Genomic DNA, 23,508 nt, shown 5'->3' on the forward strand with positions numbered 1-23,508 from the left:
AAACTCCGGAAGCCGTTCGCTTTGGACCAAACCATTGCATGTAAATAGAGGGGGGGGATTGTCACCACTCGCAAGCCGTTCGCTTTGGACCAAACCATTTCATGTAAATAGAGGGGGGGGATATAATTTTAGATATAGATATAGTACGGGCAATGCCCTAGTTCTCTAAATTGCAACAATGTAATGATTTCTTCCTTTATTATAAACTATTTCTGTATTAATGCTTTTAAATTAGATGTTTTTTTTCTTGAATCCTCAATCGAGATGGGCAATAGCTCAGTGCATTACCAGAGGCCAGAGCGGAAGTTTATCACACGGAAGTGGTTTTTTGGTTAAGTCGGACGTGGTTTTATTCATTAATGCGTTATCCTCCCATAAACTGATGGTATCCAAAAATATCCAATTATTCTATAAATCCCTACGTAGTAAAGCGAATTTATTTACTCTACTGTTCAACGCCCGTCAATCGAAAAAGCATGTGAGGCCGCTCGTAAGACCACCCGCCGCCACGATGAGAAAGCGAGAATAGAAAGAGGGCGGAGCAGGATGTAGTATTGTCGATGAAGATGGCGACGCAAGGTAGAATGACGATATGGCTTCTTCCCTTATTCCGATCTGACCCATTTGCTTTCCTTCCCTTCGATTTCCTTTTGCTTTCAGTCCTTCCTGCTCGAACGGACGTTAGTTTTTGCCGTCGATGCTTTGAGGTCTGATTTGGGATTGCCAATGAATTATAATCGGCGCTCTGGCGGAGTTAATGGGGCGAGGCCCTGGTTCCATTGGGGGGTTGTGAGTGCCATTTGTGGTGACCACTTATTGATGTGAAGAATTGTGATAATGATTGATTAAAGGCGTTGTGACTTGCGAGGTCGTGGTGGTGAGAAGACGATGATTTTGGGTTTTGAATGTTTGTGGTGGAAGAGGGTCGGTGGTGGGTCCTGTTAGTGTTATCTTGGGTTCAAATCAGTCGAGTACCATAGGGCCTTACGTGCGTTTTAATGCAAGTTTATTGTGTGTGTGTGTTTACATGCGTGTTTCTAATATAAGATCATCAAATCTTACTGCACCGGCTCCCTGAAAATGTGGATAATGAATGGGAATAAGCAAACGATTTGGAAATGCTTACTTGGCTGTTTGGCGTCATTTTTGTTGTCTAAAGTTGGCAAGCCTCAAACAAAAGGCCTCTTCATTGTTGATGAAGAACATCTTTTGCGCACGCCCCACCGCACAGACGCACACCACTGCACACACACACACAGACACCACCGCACACACACAGACAGACACACCACCGCACACACACAGACAGACACACCACCGCACACACACAGACAGACACACCACCGCACACACACAGACAGACACACCACCGCACACACACAGACAGACACACCACCGCACACACACAGACAGACACACCACCGCACACACACAGACAGACACACCACCGCACACACACAGACAGACACACCACCGCACACACACAGACAGACACACCACCGCACACACACAGACACACCACCGCACACACAGACAGACACACCACCGCACACACACAGACAGACACACCACCACACACACACACACAGACAGACACACCACCGCACACACAGACAGACACACCACCGCACACACACAGACAGACACACCACCGCACACAGACAGACAGACAGACACCACTGCACACACACAGACAGACACACCACTGCACACACACACACACACACAGACAGACACACCACCGCACACACAGACAGACAGACACACCACCGCACACACACAGACACACACCACCGCACACACACAGACAGACACACCACCGCACACACACAGACAGACACACCACCGCACACACACAGACAGACACACCACCGCACACACACACACAGACACACCACCGCACACACACACACAGACACACCACCGCACACACACACACAGACACACCACCGCACACACACACACAGACACACCACCGCACACACACAGACAGACACACACCACCGCACACACACAGACACACACCACCGCACACACACAGACAGACACACCACCGCACACACACAGACACACACCACCGCACACACACAGACAGACACACCACCGCACACACACAGACAGACACACCACCACACACACACAGACACACACCACCGCACACACAGACAGACACCACCGCACACACACACAGACACACCACCGCACACACACAGACACACACCACCGCACACACACAGGCAGACACACCACCGCACACACACAGGCAGACACACCACCGCACACACACAGGCAGACACACCACCGCACACACACAGACAGATATACACACACACACACACAGCGGACACAGACAGACACGTCACAGCGGACACGGACAGGCACACGCCACCACGGACGGCCGGACAGGCACACGCCACCGCGGACGGACAGACACCACTGCAGACATACCCCACTTCCCCCCCATCCCCAACCACTTGAGTAAATTTAAGAGCAGGAAAGTAGCCTTCAATAAATTCTTTCAATATTTAATAGTGTTGGATTTACATTGCAAACTTGTGTGTTATCATTGTTAGGGTTCAATCTATACTGAGATCTATACAAGGTGTGTATGTAATATAAGATTAAATATACGTTTTTTTTAATGGGTTTAGAGAAGTTTTTTAAAATATATATATTTTTATACACCCCAAAAAAAAAAAATAACATTTTCATTTCTTCAAAACGGCAACAGGATTGCAACACGCCTGCTAGTACTTTATAAGAAAGTGATTCAAGGTCGGTCACTTTTGTTGTATGAATAATCGTTTCTGGAAGCTTGTCAGCTGCTCATTATCAAAAAGTAACGGGGATTATTATTACTAGGGCATGCCCGTACTATATCTATATCTAAAATTATATCCCCCCCTCTATTTACATGAAATGGTTTGGTCCATGAAATGTTTTGGTCCATTCGCAACGCCAAAGCGAACGGCGAACGCTTTACATGAAATGGTTTGGTGCATGAAATGTTTTGGTCCATTCGCAACGCCAAAGCGAACGGCGAACGGCTTGCGAGTACAGTGACAATCCCCCCGGGGTTTTTATTAGTTTTAAAACATAGTTTAACGCCAACATAGCGCCAACATAGTTTGCAAACGTGAAATAAATGAATACGCTCTCAAATGTGCCATCCGAGGCAGAGTGTGTCCGCCACGTTCGGCACACGCGATAGCTCGCTGCTCTCTGATTGGTTGAATCGTTTTTTGGACATAGCTCGGTAAGTAATTGTCCGATTAATATGAAACCTTGAAAAGGCACATCCTCGGGTCCCCAGCAATATACCTGGCAAGTTTAAAGTATATCGGACCCGTGGTTGTCGAGAAACAGCGGTCACAGACAAACAAACGTACAAACGTACAAACAAACACACAGAGATTACTGGAATTATAGATAGATTATTATTATTACCTTGTTTTGTCTGCTCTCCCAGTCCAGCATTGGTTGTGTTGATGTCCGACCGATTGAGCACCTAAACCATGTGTGCGCAGGTGTCCACGTTCCACGAAACTTTCGGCTCTTGGAGGAGCTGGAGGAAGGTCAGAAGGGATTTGGTGATGGTACAGTAAGCTGGGGTCTGGAAGACGATGAGGACATGATGCTGACACGATGGACCGGCATGATCGTCGGTCCTGGCAGGGTGGGTGGAGAGGTAGCTTGAAGCCAAAAGGTTTGAAGGTGTGATTGCATTGATTTGGACGAGTTTGTAATGCATTAACAATGCTGTTAAGTGGAGGCTCTATACGTATGGGATGTTTCAAAAGTCTCGAGGTATGTGGGGGAGGTATAGCAAATATATTCTGTGCTGTGGCTGGTAATCTCCCCTCTCCAGCAGGGGTCAGTAAACCACTTGCACTGTCCCACGTGCACAGGTGAAAATCGCAAGTCCTCCTACCCACTCCCTATCGGGCAGGCAGGGGGTCGGGGGGGCATTTGTGCCATATTTATCCATTCAGACCAAAAATATTTGAGGACCCCTTGGGATTTTGCAGCAGTTTTGACTTTACACATGTAATTGTAAATCGGTGGGGCTGCTGCGGTGCAGGTGATAACTGAGACACGCAGCATGCACAGTACAGTACAGTATTGTACTGTACAGTACCTATCCGAGTCAACACTGCATTCCGTGCAATCGTAATTGATTCCTTCGTTTTCAGTTATTATTACTTTAGTGATTTTTATATTATTTATTAGTGATATTATTTAGCTCCAAAGAGGAAAACTGTTGCTCGTGGTGAATCATGTGTAACAACGTCGATGCAAGTCATGTCTTAACAGTCTTGCGTTTGTCGGTTAGAGGAAACGTAACCCCCCCAACCCCCATCTACACCACGTAAAACGAGGGTTTACTGTAGTGTAGTCCAAAAATCCACCTTTTGCGTGGACAGCATAATTTGTTGACCTCAAATATTTGTGAAAATGAGGATAATAACTTCAGTTTACTCCATGAAAGCAATCCGAGTCACAAGCTGGTGATTAATGCTGCAGAAGGTTGGAATGGTTCTGTGGTATAACGCAAGTTCAATTAAAACAAGGGCCTGACAAAAGTCCGAAGACTTAAAAGTCACGTTTACAAAATATATATAAAAAATTCTAGAAAAAAAAAAACACCCCCCAATTATATTAGCAAATATATTTGCTAACCCATAGACATAATTTGAACAATAAAAGGCAAAGAACAATGGCAATTCAAACAAAAATGTTGACGGTACACTGTAATCGATTAATGTACATCAATAAGGTTACACGAGGAGAGGAAAGAGACAAAGGGGGAGAGAAAAAGAGAGTGAGGGAGACAGAAAGAAAAGCAATTGCTGTGTAAAAACACATCTTTCAAAAAGTAATAATGTTCAAATGAAGTATTAGGGACAAATCATAAATATTTCCACAAACCCAAACTTCTCAACAGGAAGGAGTACTGCAATAATTTATAAATCCCAATCGACGGAGTTAATAATGAGTGAACACGATAACCACGAGCATATGAGGGCATGACAAATATATAATTTACTATTGATTTAACAGCTCTGCAAGGTTCAGGGCAGTTGATTGTTTATATCTTTTAGTTCTGGTTTTTGGAATATGTAAATTGGGTAAGTTGCTGAGATTCAGACCGGTGATGTATTGCCGATTGGATGGGAGTGTTTCACTGGCGACTAGACACAATGGATTTTCCAAGGTGTTAGAATTATGATTCTTTCCGCAAGCGAGGGGAGAGGTTATAAGTACAGAGGTCAGCACAGTGGGATATCTCAGGAAATGTGATAAAGCGGAGGGCTCTTTGCTGTACCCGCTCAATGCTTTGTGGCTGCTTTGTGGTCAGGCGAGAGCGTCATACAGGAGTGGTGAACTCCAACAGTAATCCAGTCAGTCGTGGCTTGACCCACCACTAATTGCAACAGAATGTTTTTCACTACTATGCATTTCACGAATGTCCCCTAAACACCATACTAAAATTATACCAAAACAAGTACAGATACATTCAAAGTACACCGCCCCATGCCAAATAATTAAATATGCTGCAGCGCGGCATTGCCGGGGCGCCCGGCAATACCGCAGTGCAGCTCATTGAGGCTGCATTGGGAGGGAGAGGTGTACACTAATTGATTAATTGTATAATTAAAATCAATAAAAGATTATCACAAAATATTTTCATAATCAATTGGCTAATCGCATAACTAAACCACTAGTGCTTCATCCGAAGATGTATCTTTTAGAAATTTAATTAAATAAGTCATTTATAAAAAATTAAAAAATTAATTGATTACTCAATAAATAATTAATCGATTAATCAATAAATAATTAATAGATGAAATGATTAATCAATAAATCAAAAATATCCTTGATAGCCACATCACTTGGTCACTCATGTCCAAATATTAGCTTCCCAGCTCAAAAGGTGCCTGAGATATTGGCCAAATGAGAAAGAAAATAAATAAATGATTAATAATGAAAATAAATAAATAATAATCATAAAAAAATTAAATTATTAATCAATTTTGTCAGAGAACACATAAACTACCACTATTTCATCAGAATCTGTAACTTTAAAAAAAAAAATTTTTTTGTCATTAATCGAATAATTAAATAATTAATCGATTAATTGATTAATTAATAAATCAAAAATATCCTTTGCAGCCAAATCACCTGGTCATTGGCATGTCCAAATATCAGCTTCCTAACTCAAAAGGTGCCTGAGTTAATGGTCAGAAGAGAAAGGAAATTTGATTAATTAAATAAGTATTTAATTAATCGCTAATAATTAAATAACTCCTCAATTTATTGATTAATCAAAAAACAAAAAATAGCGTTTTTGACAAAGGACTTGCTCACTATTGTGCTGAAATTTCAGCTTCCTAGCTCAAAGGATGGCTGAGATATCGCCCGGACAAACATACGAAAACAAACAAGAAAACAACCAGAGTGAAAACTGAGTACTCTCTTTCAGCGTGCGTCACTGCCGAGCCCCCTTCGGTGCCCAGCAATGACGATTTGCAATGCCTGGAGATGGCATAGGAAAGGAGCGGTGTACAACAACCAAGAAAACAAACAACCAGAGTGAAAACTGAGTACTCTCTTTCAGCATGCGTCACTGCCGAGCCCCTTTCGGTGCCCGGCAATGACGATTTGCAATGCCTGGAGATGGCATAGGAAAGGAGCGGTGTACAACAACCAAGAAAACAAACAACCAGAGTGAAAACTGAGTACTCTCTTTCAGCGTGCGTCACTGCCGAGCCCCCTTCGGTGCCCAGCAATGACGATTTGCAATGCCTGGAGATGGCATAGGAAAGGAGCGGTGTACAATATATTTGGTGGAAAGGCGTCAAATTTGCATAATATGCAAATTAGCTGCCGCCATGAGGAAAAACATCGATTTTCCACAGTAATTCTGTATCTAAGTATCCAATCATGAGAAATGAAGTCGGTAGACCCATATTTTCAAGGTTGATTATGAAAAGTTCATTTCTGGATCAATTATATGCATACAATTCAATGAAGGATGCAAATTAGATGCCACCGTTATTCAAAAAAAAACATTTCTGCCAGAACTCTCTCTTGACCCAATCTTGACAAGTGAAATGTGTACGTATACCCATATTTTCAAGATGTCCTCGTAGCCATCCTCGTAGCTGTCGAAGACAATTGTTGCCTTCCCATATCTGCTTATCACATAAGTAATATATGTGTAACATACTTTCGAAAGTTTGCCCACGTGACCATGGTAGACGTTGCAGGAGGGCACCTCCATCAAGCACATAGTGGACATCACCAGCTGGATCTGACTGATCATGTTTAACAAGTTCCCAAATTGCATCACCAAGCGCTGGTGTATTTGGCTTCCTAGGAAGACCTGAGGGGTCAGAGTGCTGGAGGATGACTATACAGAGCTCGTACTTGAACAAAGATGCTGCATCTTCTTGTGTTTCACTCGTGGCACACGCCACCACCAGAACGACAGTCGTTGGAAAAGCAACTGTGGATCAACTTGCACCGAGTCTCCATCAATGACAACAGCTGTCTTTGACCCAAGTGTGACTGCTTGTTTTTTGCGTTGGAATGAATAGTCGTACACACTCTTCCCAACCATGGAATCCAGTATAGTTGGCCCCACATATTTGGCGTTATCAACTTTCACTGTGTCATGTGCAGTAACGCCACTCACAATACTATGTAGAGATGGTTCACTGCTGAAAGGGTTCCATTCCTTGAAGGCTCCGAGCAGTTCATGTGTCTTTTATAACACGTTGTTGTCTTGATTTGGAATTGGCCTTGTGCTGTTCACTGGTATCATAGGTCACACCTGTGAGCTCCTGCATGGCACAATTCACTTCAGCACAGGCTGGCATTGCCAGTAACCATATCAATCTCTGTATCTCAGTCATTCCTCTGCCTCTAGTTAAGCCACCACTGGTATTCATGCTCCTCATGAGCGCTTGTTCTATCACGAGGTCGGTTGATAGACCAGCCCAATAACGTTCACTTCTTCTGATGACATGAAGTCCATTCAGGAAACTCCTATACACTTCTGGGTGATTCTTGTCAAGTTGTTTCATCATTTGAAGGTACAAGTATGCAGACATGGTGTACAGATTGTGCCCTGATGCTGAAAAGTACGGAAGCATATCATGTACGGGCTGAAGGTGCAGCATCCAATTGTCCATACGCTCGGCTTTTATGAATTTCCGTAAGATCTCTACCATATCCATATATTGCAGCCAGAGGCGTGCTGTTCGTAGATCATTCATAAGAGTTCTTTTCTTCAGCTTCTCAGATGCGCCTGAGAGCGTCTGAGGAGGACACCTCATCGACACTTGGATCTACCATTAAATGATCAAATGGTTCACCAGCTTCAAACAAGTCTTTGTTTTGTTCTTGAGCATTCTCCTCCTCCTCCTCCTGGATGATATCATCTTCCATCATCTGATTCTATCTGATATGGGGATTGTGGTGGTAAGTAGGTCACACACAAAAATGTCCTTTGATAATCAGACACATCGGGTAGATGAACTATGAAGTTGCGTAATTGATGTAGTTAGTCTCAGCTTTAGCATTGTCCGTTCATGGTTGCTGGTCGCGGGAGCATTACACATACATTTCTCAGGCATAAATCGAACGTAAGCAGCTTGTTCCGGAACAAATTCGGGAAACGGCTGCAGCGAGAAACCGTGCCCTCGTAAAGCGTGAGTGAGAGAATGAAGCTCACAAAAGAGCTCAACAACAGAGTACCGTCGAGAGAGGGATGGAGCTGAAGGTCCTCTATTACGGTGGCAGACTGGCAGATGGTGGAAAGAGCACAACCACAATCCCTGTACGCTCGTTTTTGGTTTCCTTGTTCTTCCTCGAGCTCTCCGCCTCGCTTTTCACGAACTATAAAGGACAACTTCATTCACGGCTCTGGACACTTAGAAAACTCTTGCCATTTTGAAAGCACCCAAAATGCATTGCGCTGACCTCATGTAATGAGAATGCTAAGTTAGCATATTTTGTCTGTCGGTATACATGTATTGATGAAATATCCAATGGAATTTGGAATTGCAGAAAACAAAGGTTTCATTAATATTCTTGTGGATTATTTCAATGGCAATTATTGCATAAAATATTTGTATTAAAAGTCCTGGAAAATACCTTTTTGTCCTTGAAAACTGCTGGAAATTAGGTCTTCCATGGCTGTGCAAACCATGATTCTTGGTACCAGCGACGTCACAACAATGGCGTCGCTGTCCTCACTTTTCACACTCAGCAGGGCATTACTGCTGGAGGAATTTCTTCCTCCCCATGGCTACCAACCTAAGGTTGTTTGTCTATGCTCTATTGCTCCTTTCTTTTTAAAAGGATGAACCATCCAGCGAGGAAGAAGCACGTACTATATTTTGAAATTTTGTGGTACGACTAGGCCAGGATTCAAATCGCCGATGTCCCCAGACTTGGACCGGACGTTCTAACCATTACACAACTGAGTCTGGTTTAAATTGATTGGTAATTCCCAGATACAAGTGCTCTTTCTGATCAAGTTGTTGAACATTGAACAAAGATTTGACGAGTCATTATTATTCTTGTGCGCACCTCTTGTCCAAGCTGCCGTCTAAAGCTTTATTTTTAATTTTTAAATTTTTTTATGTTACCCTCGCCAGAGGAGAAGGTATTGCATTTGAGTCCGTTTGAATGGCTGTTTGTCCGCACAGAATAAATATGATTTTCTCTGCACCCGTTGGTCCGATTGACAGGAAACCTTCACTATCGGTGCACCTCCACCTGTATAATTTTTAAAATGATAATTATGGGGTTAATAATTTAATGATGATTTTTTAAATGATAAAAATTATATAATTTTTAATGATAATATAGTTCATGTGGTATTGGCGCCATCTTGGAAAAACAGAAGAACTTTGTACTGCACTGCCACATCTCTGAAAGCGCTGCATATAAAAAAAATTGAGACATGGCTCATTGTAAAGAACTCTCCATGGGGAATAACATATTAATGATGGTGTCATAGGTTCCTCCATTATGATGTCATGATTCGACAAGTACAAAACTTCATCCGATCAAGATGAAATTTCTTGAGCGTCGTCTAAGGATAAATTGGTGTTTGAAAAAGAAAAGAAAAGTGTTTTAACACAAAAGCCTTAAAAATCACGGGAAACATGTCCTGGCGAGGGTCTGCAATCTCTGATTGCTCTTTGTTTTCAATTCCATCACCACCCTTGCAGCAGACGACATCCTCCTTGAACATCCAGCGCCTCAATGTATTAAGCATCAGAGTATGGTTCTTTGTAGGATCGAGTTTTTACATCCTCCCTTGCACTCTAAATCCAGCTAAAGGTCTGGGTATTATTCCAATTGCCAATTAATGTTGCCAATTGCCAATTCCAATTGCCCCTCCCCGCCAAGACGCCCCCTCGCCCCTCCCCTCCTAGACTCCTGCCTCACCCCTCCCCTCCAAATCTCCCCCATATCCCATCCCTTTCAAATCCCTCCCCTTGTCCCTTCCCTCCCAAACTCCCCCCTCACCCCTCCCCTTCAAATCTCCCCACCCTCATTGCTTCTCAATTTCCCCCCTCTCACTCCCCCTCCTCAAAGCGTCCTCCCCGCTTCTTCCCCCTTCAAACTCTCACCTCCATCTCCCCCAACCTTCTGCCTCGCTCTTCCCCCTCCTCAAATTACACCTCATTGTGGCTCACCCAATCACCATCAAACCTTTTGTCCGCCCCATCCTTCCCTTTCTCCGAGCTATTCTGAAATCTCTGACACACCTTCAACAGCTCTCCCTACCTCTTCCACCTCTTCCACATCTTACCCTACCCCTCCTCCCCCCTGTTCTGTATCTGATGCTCCCCCTTCCTCTTCATTAACGGTATGGACCTCAAACATCCGGGGCCTTCGTTCAAACTTAACTGATCTCTCCATACAGGTTGCTTCTGTCAAACCAGACGTGATCTGCTTAACAGAAACTTTCCTCCTTTATGATGTCTCTGATTCCATAGTATCTCTCCCGGGCTACTCCCTCCTCCGGTATGATAGACCTGAGCCTCGTCCTGGAGGCGGGGTTGCTATCTTTATCAAAAACTCTCTTCCTCACTCGCCCTGCACTGCACTCTCTCCACCTCACCCCCAGGAATACCTCTGGCTACGGCTTCCCCTTCGCTCCCACCTCTTGTTCATATGTGTGTTGTACCGTCCACCAAACAGTGATGACTCCATCTACATCTCGCTGTCTGATGATATGGACCAACTTCTATCTACTCATCCCAACTCTCTCTTCCTCATATGTGGTGATTTCAACTGTCATCATGCCAGTTGGCTGGGTGTGGGTACCTCTCTCACCAGCCATGGCTCCTCAGCAAAGGACTTCTGCGACTCACTGGGACTGACACAATCTGTCAATTTCCCGACCCGGATCTCAGTCAACGGAACATCTTCTCTTCTGGACTTGGTTATGACTAACTTCCCTGAAAATGTCTGCTGCTCTTCTTCTGCTCCGATCGGATCATCTGATCATGTCCTTGTTAAAGTGGACATCTCTCTGACCATCCTCAGGGAGCCTGCTCAGCGTCGACGAGTCTGGCATTTCACTCAGGCCAACTGGCACGGTCTTCAAGCAGCCATCAATCATCTGGACTGGTCTCCCATCTCTACCACCTCTGACATCAACTCATCCTGGGAATTCTTCCAAAGTAAATTGCTCTCTCTCATGCACAGATTTATCCCATCTCGTCTTCAGTTGTCATACCCTTCCTCCCGTCCATGGTACACGGAATCTTGTGGTGAGGCTGTTGCCCAGAAACAACTTGCCTTCGTCTCCTGGAAAGCAAATCCAACGGAAGGAAATCTCATTTCCTTTCACAAAGCCCGAAACAAGTGTGTGTCCACCCTCAGGAGAGCCAGGAAACAATATCTCTCCGTTCTCAAGACCGAACTCTCTTATCTGTCTCCCTCTTCCAAATCCTGGTGGCGTCTGGTCAAATCCGTTTCTGGTGTTTGTTCCCCCTCCATCCCCTCCCTTACCTCAAACGGCTACACAGCTGACTCCGCACGTGAAAAAGCTGAATGCCTCAACTCTGTGTTTGCCTCTAAATCTTGTGTCCCAAACCCATCCCTCTCTGTACCCACCATACCCAGTCGTACCCTGCTGCTCCTGGACTCCGTGTCCTTTCCTCCTGACAAGGTGGAAAAGTTTCTGTCAACCCTCGACTCTGATTCTGCAACTGGACCCGACGGCATCAGCCCACGGGTCCTAAAATCCTGCTCTGCTGCTCTATCTCACCCTCTCTCTGTTCTCTTCACCCTCTCTTTTGCTCAAGGTCAACTGCCATCTGCTTGGAAATCAGCCAACATCACCGCTTTGCACAAAAAAGGTGCAAAAACAGATCCTAGCAACTACAGACCAATCAGCCTTCTCCCAATTATCAGCAAAGTCATGGAATCCATCATTGCTTCTGATATGAAATCTTTCCTCTTCTCCAATGGCTTGATCTCTGATCATCAATTTGGTTTCAGACCCGGTCACTCTACTCTGGACATGCTGCTTCTGCTGTCTCAACAATGGATGGAGGTCCTCAATGCCAAACAGGAAATTAGAGCTGTCTCCCTCGACATATCACGTGCCTTCGACACGGTCTGGCACCCCGCTCTGCTCACCAAACTCTCCTCCTTTGGTATCCATGGAAATCTCCACGCATGGCTGGCGGACTTCCTCTCTAGTCGTCGTCAACGTGTGGCCCTGAATGGGTTTCTCTCATCTCCTCTTCCTGTTCAGGCTGGAGTTCCCCAAGGCAGTGTTCTGGGCCCCATGCTTTTTCTGGTCTTCATCAATGATCTCTCTGACTCTCTCGAAAATCCTCTCTATCTCTTTGCTGATGACTCCACTCTCTGCCGCTCCATTCCTCTTCCCTCAGATCGGCAGTCTGCTGCCTCCTCACTCTCTGAAGACCTGGACAAAATCACAGACTGGTCAAACAAGTGGAACATGTCTTTCAATCCTGACAAATCTCACACTCTTACTATGTCTCTCCGAAAAGATCGACTGGACAACCCTCCCATCTACTTTCTCAACAATCCTCTCCAAGAAGTTCTGTCGCTCAAGATTTTGGGTCTCACTATCTGCCATGATCTTTCTTGGGAAAACCACATTTCCAAGCTGGCCTCCAAAGCCAGTCGCCGACTGGGCATCCTCCGTCGTGCGAAGTCCTTCCTCGGCACACCTGAGCTCCTCACCACATACAAGGCTTTCATCCGCAGCTCAATGGAATACTGTTCTCCCCTATGGGCCGGTGCTCCTGCCTCACACCTCGCTCGGCTTCACGCTGTTGAAACCAAAGCTTTCAGAATTATTGGAATCTCCCGCGATGAAGCTATCTCTGAGGGCCTTTCACTCACTCACCGCAGGCAGGTAGGTGGTCTTTCTGTCTTCTACCGACTCCTCTCCGGCCTTGCACCCCCAGCTCTCTCTGTGCTCTGTCCCCCAAATATTCCTACAGGTCGCACAAGATCTGCCAGCAACCCTCTGATGGTTAAACTGCCGAAATCTCGGCTCTCCGCTCACCTTCACTCTTTCATTCCTCTTTTCTCCCGCCTCTGGAACAAACTCCCTCACTCCCTTCAATCCCACTCCTCCCTCCAGGTCTTTAAAACAGCTGTTCACCACCATCTCTTATCTTCCCCCATCCAAAACCTTGATCTTTTCTACCCCTGCTAATTCACCCCAGATCCACCTTGTTTGAAATTCCAACTTCTTTCCTGGAAGTCCTGGCAGTGTCCATATGTTTTATACCTCTCCCACTGCCCCCTTCCCACGCCCCCCCCCCCCAAAGCCCTCGCCCTCTCTCAGATCTCTCGATGTCTCCATGTCTCTCGGTCCCTGCTCTCAAATGTTGTGTTTGTGTCCTTCCCCCTCTCTCCCCATCTTGTCTACCGCTCCCTATGTTATATGTTTTATGTGTCGGTTTGTCTTTCTGTGTGATTAATGTTCGCTCTTTCACGAGCCTCGATCTTGTATACAAAAAAAAAAAAAAAAAAAAAAAAAAAAAAAAATGCCTCGTGTCCTTTTACAAGTTTGGACCTGCTCTGTGCCAGCACCAGGTCAAGCCAGATCAAAGCTGTACTTCCCCATTATCGAGGCAGAAGCTTGAGCAGTCTTGTTCATGTGTGCTGTATTGTATTAAGGTTCGTATGAGATGACACTAGTTTATCGATAAAATATGGTGTTTACAAATTACACTTTCGTACCATTTTATGTTTAGTTTCACAACCTTTTTGACACCAAGAGAAAGTTGCAGCTTGGAATATATCCATTATTGTGTGGCGCGTGTAACCCAGATAGATCATTGTGGCTATCAAACACCCTAAAGTCAAAATGATACACTTACTTGACAGCTGGTGGAGGAAACGCTTTAACATTTTAATTGTTTTTGGCATGCACAAATGTGTTTCCATGCCATGTTTGTTTTTCGTCATTGCGCTAGTTTCTGTATTTGTGGTGGCCATGTTTGGGCACCGTCTGCAATGTTTAAATCTGGCCGTCTGACTGTTGTTGCACATAGTGAAATGAGGAACTAGCCACGATATAGCGGTCACAGTAATGGACGTATATTTTTGCAGTTTGTAAACGCGGCCACTTTCAGTAAATGACTCAAAACTGGTTTCTTGTAATAACTATACGTGACATCTTTACATTGTAAAATGTAAATAGCAGGAGGATGTGTCTGGTTTGGGTTAAAACGATTCAAATCAAATACTTACCCACATTATACCCATGGATCTTCCACCTCTTAAAAAAGCTGCTTTCACACTCGCATAGACGTCACATTCGGCATTTCCCTCCTTGGGCTTTTCGTTCTTGGCATTTTTCCCCATGTGTTGGGAGGAAATCTGCGCATTCTTGCTAAAGCAGAGCAAACTAGAACGCAACTCAGTAGAGCGCATACTCCCGCCGTGGGTCAAGTTGGAATAGTACGATTTCACAAAAGTTTGAGGGAGTAATTCAGTGACCACACAAGACAAGACAACACAAGATAGACACTGCACAGATATATATTTAGAATATATAGAAGATAATGTTAAAAAAAAACAAGGCAATTTCACTTGCATTTTCGGATTCAGCGTTCAATTCTATACAAGTGAGTGTATTTTGAGGCATGTGACTTCAAATAAAATTGTAAGCCAGAAAAAACGTTCGTTTCATTCCTTAGGGATACAACATGTAAAACTGGCCCAAACGTGAAAACAAAACTCGCTCATTTTAAGTCATACAAGCTAATGCGACCACTCATTCTTCTGGGAAGAATCCCGTGCACATGCTTGTCACACTTTCTTTCTTTTTTTTGTACACTGAATCGAGGCTCGTGAAAGAGCTGACATTTACTTCACAAACAAATCGACCAGACAAACAAAATATATAAAAAGAGGGAGCGGAAGACGAGAAGGGGAGCACACAAACACTTGAGCACACAACATTTAAGAGCAGGGAGATGTGTGGGAGGGAGAGGGCTTGGGGGGAGTAGGCGTGGGAAGGGAAGGGGGGGGGGGGGGTGGGAGAAGTATAAAACACAAGGACACCAAGGACTTCCAGGACAGAAGTTGGTATTTCAAAAAAGTGGAATTGGGGTGAAATTAGCGGGGATAGAAAAGATCAAGGTTTTGGATGGGGGAAGATAAGAGATGGTGGTGAACAGATGTTTTAAAGACCTGGAGGGTGGAGTGGGATTGGAGAGTGAGGGAGTTTGTTCCAGAGGTGGGAGAAAAGAGGAATGAAGGAGTGAAGGTGAGCAAAGAGTCTTGATTTTGGCAGTTTAACCATAAGAGGGTTGCAGGCAGATCTTGTGCGACCTGTAGGAATATTTGTGGGACAGAGCCCAGAGAGAGCTGGGGGGGCAAGGCCAGAGAGGAGTCGGTAGAAGACGGAAAGACCACCAACCTGCCTGCGGTGAGTGAGTGAGAGGCCCTTGGAGTTAGCTTCATCGTGGGAGATTCCAATGATTCTGAATGCTTTGGTTTCAACAGCGTGAAGATGAGCTAGGTGTGAGGCTTATAACTCACCTAAGTCTTGAAGTTCATCAAATATTGACACCGCGATTGACATTCGCTGAGGTAAATGTTGATATCTCTTCTGAGGTAAAAAAAAAAAAAAGAAAGTTCAAAGCATTATAAAGCTGCAGCACATTCATTCCCCGCCCCCCTCCCCCAAGAGTTTTCTCCGTGAGCATGTTTCCCCCACCATTGCAGTCAATGGGGTTGCATGTTGAGGTGTATATACATATTGAGTTAGCTTTATCGTGGCATTTTTCCCAAGTACACTTCAAATACCAAAACGAATGATAATAGCATAATAATGTTATTACAAAACAATATTAATACTAATAATGTCCCACCTCCCCAAGGGGTTTTTCCTCCTTGAGAAAACGTTGTGTCAACGTTTATAAATAGCTTATCATGGCGTGTTTGTGTGAGCAACGGGCCAACAACCTCTACCAGAAGTAAAAGTATTGTTATGTCGGTAGGGTAGAGAAATGTCGAGAGCCAGGTAGATCTGAATAGGTAACATGCTTCGACTGTCGTGATCGGGAATCTCCCTTGTAATTTCTGTGTAGTCCGGTTTGTCGGGTTAAGATGTATACCTGTGAACATACCAGGATGCTCGAGTGTTGGATAGTTAGGGATTAAAGATAAACCCCTGTGTGTCAAACCTGGTAATCAAACCTTTGTCCCTTATGGTAATGCACTCATTTAGACACTCAGACAGGCCCTTAGCGCAACATTAAATAATTCCCTTCCCTGACGGTGACTTCGGAAGAAACAGGCAAGGAAACCAGGCCAGGACACCGCCGATGATGGCCGCCACCAGCTACACCTCCGGCAGGCCTAGCCACCGAGTAGCACGAGCTATTACCACACCACAGGCCTGTGATTCGGTGGAGGGCACTGATTGGGTGGCGGCCACGGCTGACGTCACCGCCGCAAGGTTATATAGGGGTGCGCCGAAGGACATTTTCCCTCTTGCACTCTTGCACATCCGGCTGAAGTCTTGCACATCCGGCTGAAGTCTTGCACATCCGGCTGAAGTCTTGCACATCCGGCTGAAGTCTTGCACATCCGGCTGAAGTCTTGCACATCCGGCTCTTCTTGCTTGCGTAGCACGCCTCTCTGGCAGCTTGAACCCTTGTGCTTTCTGGTGGTCTTGTGCTCTCTGTGCTTCCCTACTTGGTCTTGGGAGGTCCCTGGTGGTCGTTGGCTCGCCTTCTGGGAGCGGTGCTTTTGGTGCTTTGGGGCTTCGTGTGCGATCGATTGGAGCTTGGAGCGAGGCCGAGGTGGCGTGCGAGCGGGGCCGAACGGAGCCGTGTTTGGACGGCAGACAATACCAGATGACAGGACAGATAAGCTCACACCACATTTCACAATTACACAACGTGTTCTTTTCCTTGATTCATATTCCCTCGTCTCGTATCCGAAATCTGTCGTGTGGGTACGTCCCGATTAGGATATTTATTACCGGCGCGTGCTTTTCCTGTCCCACCATCCTTGTGAATAAACCCTTATATTATTTTCTGTATATATATCTGAATGTAGTTTCCATGTGGTTGATTTAACAGGTAAGACTGCAGGGGTCTTGCGCGCTTTGGTGTAGCTTTTGTTTTTGGAGTCCGCCATTGAGTTTCACCTCGAGAGCTAAGGCCTTCGTGATGGGCTTCCGTAACCGCCTGATTTTAATCAAAGTATGATTAACTTTTTAAACAGTTGCTAATGCTGTTTATAATAATAAACAACAATTTGGAGGAATCCGGACATCACTCAATGCTTATCACGTCGCCGAACGCACCTGATCGTCGATCTACTGTAGTCTATATACCCCACAGAGATTAATAACACGATCCTTCCTGCCGCTGACGTTCTTCCAAGGCGGTTTTTGTGGCGTTTTTCCAAAGCCGCTTCTCATTACAAAGGTAACGAGCAATCGGAGATTGCCGACCCTCGCCAGGATGTTTTCAGTGGTTAAGGCTGTGTTAAAACAAATATGGCGACCAAACCACATGACCGATGACGTTATTATTTTTTTCTCGACCAATTTCTCCCTAGATTGTGCTCAATAAATTTTATCTTTATCGGATGAAGTTTTGTACTTGTTGAATTATGACGTCATAATGGAGGCACCTATCACATCATCAGTAACATATTTTATTCCCCATGGAGAGTTCTTTATAATGAGCCATGTCAATTTTTTGTCTGCAGCGCTTTCGGAGATATAGAGGTGCAAAGTTTTTTGGTTTTCCCAAGATGGCGGCCGAACAAATTCGCTTCCTGCTCAGCCTGAAACCCATTGCCTATGAATTTTTATAACCACTTACAACCTTTCCTGTAACACCTCAAGTACAATCACCATTTTTTTCATCTCATTGCGGGCGATGGTGTTAATAAACCACTGTTTATTCCACACCATATATAATTAATACTTTGATTAAGGACTCTTCAAACATTGAAGCATTTATTATGACTGCCTCCAACCACCCTAAGCCTGGTGTTGCCTTAACGGTTAGGGTGGAGGGCTTGGGATCCTAAGGTCCTTCGTTTGAATCCCGGTCAGCTGTTAAATTAACACGAGGTGGGGTTGACTCAGCCTGTCATCCTTCCAAGGTCGGCAAAATGAGTACCAACTCACTGGGTCCTCTCTCTAGGAGGTTGGTGGCAGGATTTGCACTCTGGCCGACGTAAAACACCTCATTCTGAAACGCATACAGTGGTGTGTTGGGATGGTGCTGAGGTCACTTTGATAGTGTTGACTAACTGAAGAACATATTACGTTTGTGGGGTGGGGGGAGGTAGATTGTATAGATTAGTGTGCTCCGACTTGTGAAGAAGAAGAAACCTCATATCATAAGTAGGGAATTTGTGGAGACCGGATGTCGGGTAAGCTTGTATTTTCGTCCCCATCGGTGGGGTGGGGCTTGTTAATTAGCGAGGGATTATGGGTAATTGATCCCCTGTATGTAATTCCCTATGTAATATTTTCCTATGTTCCTTATGACACCGCACTACAGACACCGAGTAAGAAATCGCCCATTAAACACTAATTGAAAACCAACCGGAAACCAGGCATGAAGCATTACCGTGGATAACGCCGACTTGGTGAGCGCAGAGGACAGGCAGGTTCGTGAGGGCACGCCAAGAAGAGCAGTGATTGGTCAAGGATTTGATTGACAAGGACTAGTAAGATGGGGCGATGGGATTGGTGAAGCAGACATGGATGACGTCAGAGCCATGCGTACAAAATAGCTGAAGTGGTGGATATTTGCCCTTCTCGCTTCTTCTGATTCTGGATCCCATAGCGAACGGTCACATTTTGGCTCTCAGCATCGACGTCCTCTCGCCCTTCTCGTTTTGGAACTGGTGGTGAACGGTCGTGTCGACATTTTTATCTTATCTCTTGGGTCTGGACTGTGTTGGTCAACGGTCGCTGTTGCTCTTGCGCAAGGAAGCTTCATCGCGAACGGTCGTGTTCCGCCATCTTGCCAGCGGTCGTGAGGAGGGGAACGGCGGACGGGGAGCTGCGATTTCCATGCAGAGATCGCGACAAGCATGGCTGGAAGAGCGAGCTGCACACCAATCTCATTCGCTTTGCGCAGGAGGCCTACTTCGCGCCAACGAGCACGTTTCACGCGCAAAGATGCCAAGGCCTCAGACGATCTTGACGATTCCTGATGACACCCCAGCCGATTTGAGCTAAGTGCCACACAAATAACACTTTTATTTTCAGTTATTTTATCCTTTGTCTGTATTCGGGTCTGTGCGGGAGCGCTCCATTTAGGAATCGGTTTGATTTTATCATGCTTTCCTTGTTACCGGCATTTTTCATGAAACCTGTTTATTTTTGTACATTTTACTTTCGTGTTGTTTGAGTTAATTTATCCAGGTGTGAAGACTGACGGTGGGATCCGTGAAGGTAAGCGCTCTTCGGTCTCTTCCTCCCCGCGTGTATAACGAATACCGTCATATTGAATTGAACGCCTCGGAGTGTAAAGCTCGTTCGGCAATCCGTTTCCTTGGAGGATTTTAATTACCAGTGTTACGTGGTCCTCCCGCTGACTACCTGGTCTCGGTGACCCCCGGACCGTGAGAGGAACTCCGCCAGAAAGATCTATTATTTATGCTATTTCGTAACGCATAAATCTGAATTCCAACCAATAAGAAACCCCACACCAAGGATCCGGAATAATCAATGATATATTCCCCGAGCAATCAACAACCATCCACAATCAGCAATCAATAGTACAAAGATGTAAACTCATCTATAATAACTCTAAGATGGCCATCTTATACATTTCTCACGTGAGCCCCACTCCCGACTCCCTCCATGGTCAATGTCTCTCTCAATGTCTCCGTACTCTGGTAGTTCGATCTCCACACGTGGGCGGTTGAACGGACTCTTCCTGACGTTCTTTCACCGGGCACGTCCCGTACCGGGAACAACGGCTGCAGCGCGCACCTCCTGGCCAAGCAAAGCGGGTACAGCAAAGCAGGCAAAGCAACACGCGGCTTGCCCAGCGCGCGCGGCCCAAGGTGCGACCCGTACGCGGCCTTGTAGACGGTGAGGCGAACTGTGCCAGCGGCTTGGTTCCGTGCACGAACCCACGGCGACTTGACGTGTCAAAGGGTAGTTACACGTCCCGGTAACTCCTCTCGCCAGACGGGCTTTTAAACGCCGATTCTGTTACGTTGCTCAATCGATACCGCTCGCGTCCGAGCTCGGTGAGGAAGAAGAAGAATCGTCGCTTCTCCAGGACCTCGTGTCTTTTCTTCTTCCGTTTCCGGTCTCCTTTTTCCCAGAAGGGCTCCTGACCCTTTAATCACAACAACCTTTAATCGAGTCCACATTGATAAGCAAGGACCTGAATAGTAATTCACATACATTCACATAAATATGTAACACCAGGAACGTGACAATATAAAATAAACCATATGGTGTGTCAATGCAATTTCTTCACTTCCCTGATGACAGACAGCTTAGAGACTTGGAGTACTTCTAAATAATTTAATAATTTGCTAACTGGTATCTTCACCCAGTTCATAACTATCCTCAAACTAAAGTATCAAACAAGCCTGGCTATGCCGTTGTTAGACGTTTGGTCTTGTTTTCCACATTTGTATCCCCATGAAATGCAACTTTTGAAGGCAACAGATTCCCATGGCAGTGCTTTGATAACTAGAGTGTCCAGGGAAGCAGAACTCAACTGAACTGACTGGACAACTTTAAAGTAGGTCAGTTGTCTGTATGAGATTTGACTTAAGATAGCAACCTACCTTGTGTGGTAAGAGTCTCACACACACCGTTTGATCAAAATCCATAAATATTTGTGGACGTTAAAGTCTTACCGTCGTTTCGGAGCTGAAAACAATATGGCGGCCATTTTGTGATGGATCGGGTTGAAATGCAATAGCAACCTACCTTGTGTGGTAAGGGTTAAACATTCTAAGTTTGATCAAAATCTGTTAATATTTGTGGACGCTCGAGTGTTAACGTCGTTTTCATGACCAAAAACAAAATGGTCGCCTAAGTCCGCCATTTTTCAAAGGATCGGGCTGAAATGTAATACCAACCTGGTCCTTGGGGTAAGGATGCTGCATGTCAAGTTTGATCAGAATCGGTTGATATTTGTGGACGCTGGAGTGTTAACGTCGAAAAGTTAACGACGACAACAACGGACGCCGGAGGGTTCAGTATGTGATGAACTCAACTGGACGGTAGTCCAGTTGAGTTAAAAATGAATTGATTTGTCTGTCTTTGGTGCCTGACACATTTTTCAGACGAGCTTTGAAAACCGGATATACAGCCTGCGGGTGGAGTGTGGTGCCAAATATCCAGAAATGGCTCCTACGGTTCGTTTCATTACGAAAATCAACCTCTCTGGTGTGAACAGCACTAATGGAATGGTGAGCTACTCACCTACATTTTATTGCCTTTTTACTTTGAATGCTTAATCTGTGATACGAGTCTTCTCTTCCTCTTCTTCTTAACTGGGCAATGCTGAGGTTAAAGCACTCTTTGCATGGGTAAACTTGTCCTAACTTCTCCCCCACCCCTAAACGGAGGGGCCTGTCAACCCCCTCCCCAAAATATGTATATGCAGTATATCTCCTCTCCCCTTCCCCCTCTCCTCCCTCCCCTTCCCCCTCTCCTCCCTCCCCTTCCCCCTCTCCTCCCTCCCCTTCCCCCTCTCCTCCCTCCCCTTCCCCCTCTCCTCCCTCCCCTTCTCCCTCTACTAGCAGCAAGAGTCGTGACGACCAATTGGTCTGTCAGCGAAGCGACGGGTAGGGGTAGGCTCTTCTAGTTTCTTTATAAATTTCATAGTACCACCAGACTTTCCATGACGTTTATATAACCAATGACGCAATAGAAAGTTATGCGTAAATCCATCTGTGAAGCATTGGTATCGAATAATTGGTATGGACGTTATAATGAAACGATGTTAACCAGGACGATTTAAGTGGGGATACCCTGTAGTTGGCAAATGGAATGGTTGGAGAGTGTGCATGAGCCAGCCAGCTGTGAGGTTTATTCTTCTGTGCCACCCCATCCTGTTGTGCTAGGTGGACCCTCACAGCATTCAGGTCTTGGCAAAGTGGCAGAACACTTACAGCATCAAAATGATCCTCGAAAACCTGAAACGTAACATGATGCACAAAGACAACATGAAGCTTCCACAGCCTCCTGAGGGACAGACTTTCATCTGACTACCTGCTGGTCCCCTTCTTGCTATCCCAATCTCAGCCTTTCTGTCAATCCTTTTACTCCCTCCTGCCCTCCCAACCCCTGCCAAAACACTCCTTTACCAGCTAACAATTAAATGCACACACCCCCTCAAACCCAAAATCATCCCACTTCATGTCTTCATTCACACGTCCCGCTCCTCAGCCTTGTGTGCTGTCAATCATCCATACTCGCCACTTTCCCTGCATTGCGGGTGGGCTGGGTGGTCGACAACGCACATAGATCGGCGGCCTTCCCATCTGCAGTACGTGTCCTGCCCACTCACCAAATGGAGTTCTTGCATCCCGTGACCTCCGTTAGTGAAAAAAAAAGTCTGTTTAAATGTAGACCAGCCTTCACGGTGGCATAGCATCTCTTACGTTTTCATGATGCGAGCGGCTTGATTCTGAACTTGCTCTTTTCAATGTTTGATGTTGCTGGAAGCTATTGTTCAAATAGGATGTTATTTTATTTTGAATTGCAAGTACCCTAATTACAGCATGGGACTTCATACGAGTTTGCAGGACGTTTTCTTTGACGTTTGGTTGTGTGCAGGTTTCCTCTTTCCTCCTTCAAGTGCTTGTCGAGTTTTGAAATCTGATATTCAGTGTCCTGTCAGTCCTTTGAATATTGCTTTGATTTGGATGCTGCCAAACGAATTGTTTTGAATTCTTCAGATCAAGCCTGTGGAAATTTTATTTACTCTGAAAATGAAAGCGTTTTTTTTTCCACTTTAA

General features: G+C 45.3%; 1 protein-coding gene across 2 annotated transcripts; it reads left to right on the forward strand.

Annotated features, from left to right (window-relative positions):
• The first annotated feature begins 312 nt into the window (after positions 1-312).
• On the forward strand, positions 313-23,508 carry LOC137435257 (ubiquitin-conjugating enzyme E2 variant 2-like). Of its 2 annotated transcripts, none has more exons than XM_068128874.2 (4): positions 313-579; positions 3,528-3,676; positions 21,829-21,954; positions 22,612-23,508. In XM_068128874.2, the coding sequence occupies exons 1-4, from the start codon at positions 561-563 to the stop codon at positions 22,753-22,755; spliced, it is 438 nt and encodes a 145-aa protein (XP_067984975.1). In that variant the 5' UTR covers positions 313-560; the 3' UTR covers positions 22,756-23,508. The 2 variants fall into 2 exon arrangements, with proteins under 2 accessions (XP_067984975.1, XP_067984974.1); XM_068128873.2 differs by having other exon boundaries at positions 522-579; positions 3,528-3,688.

The sequence above is a fragment of the Myxine glutinosa genome, chromosome 9 (genome assembly GCF_964187855.1).
Source record: "Myxine glutinosa chromosome 9, kmMyxGlut1.1, whole genome shotgun sequence".
NCBI lineage: Eukaryota > Metazoa > Chordata > Myxini > Myxiniformes > Myxinidae > Myxine > Myxine glutinosa.

What these genes read in the sequence shown, in the direction of transcription:
- LOC137435257 (XM_068128873.2), top strand. An exon ending in CTGGCAGGGTGGGTGGAGAG is followed by an intron (nt 3,689 to 21,828) that starts GTAGCTTGAAGC and finishes CACATTTTTCAG; the next exon opens with ACGAGCTTTGAAAACCGGAT. An exon ending in TGAACAGCACTAATGGAATG is followed by an intron (nt 21,955 to 22,611) that starts GTGAGCTACTCA and finishes CTGTTGTGCTAG; the next exon opens with GTGGACCCTCACAGCATTCA.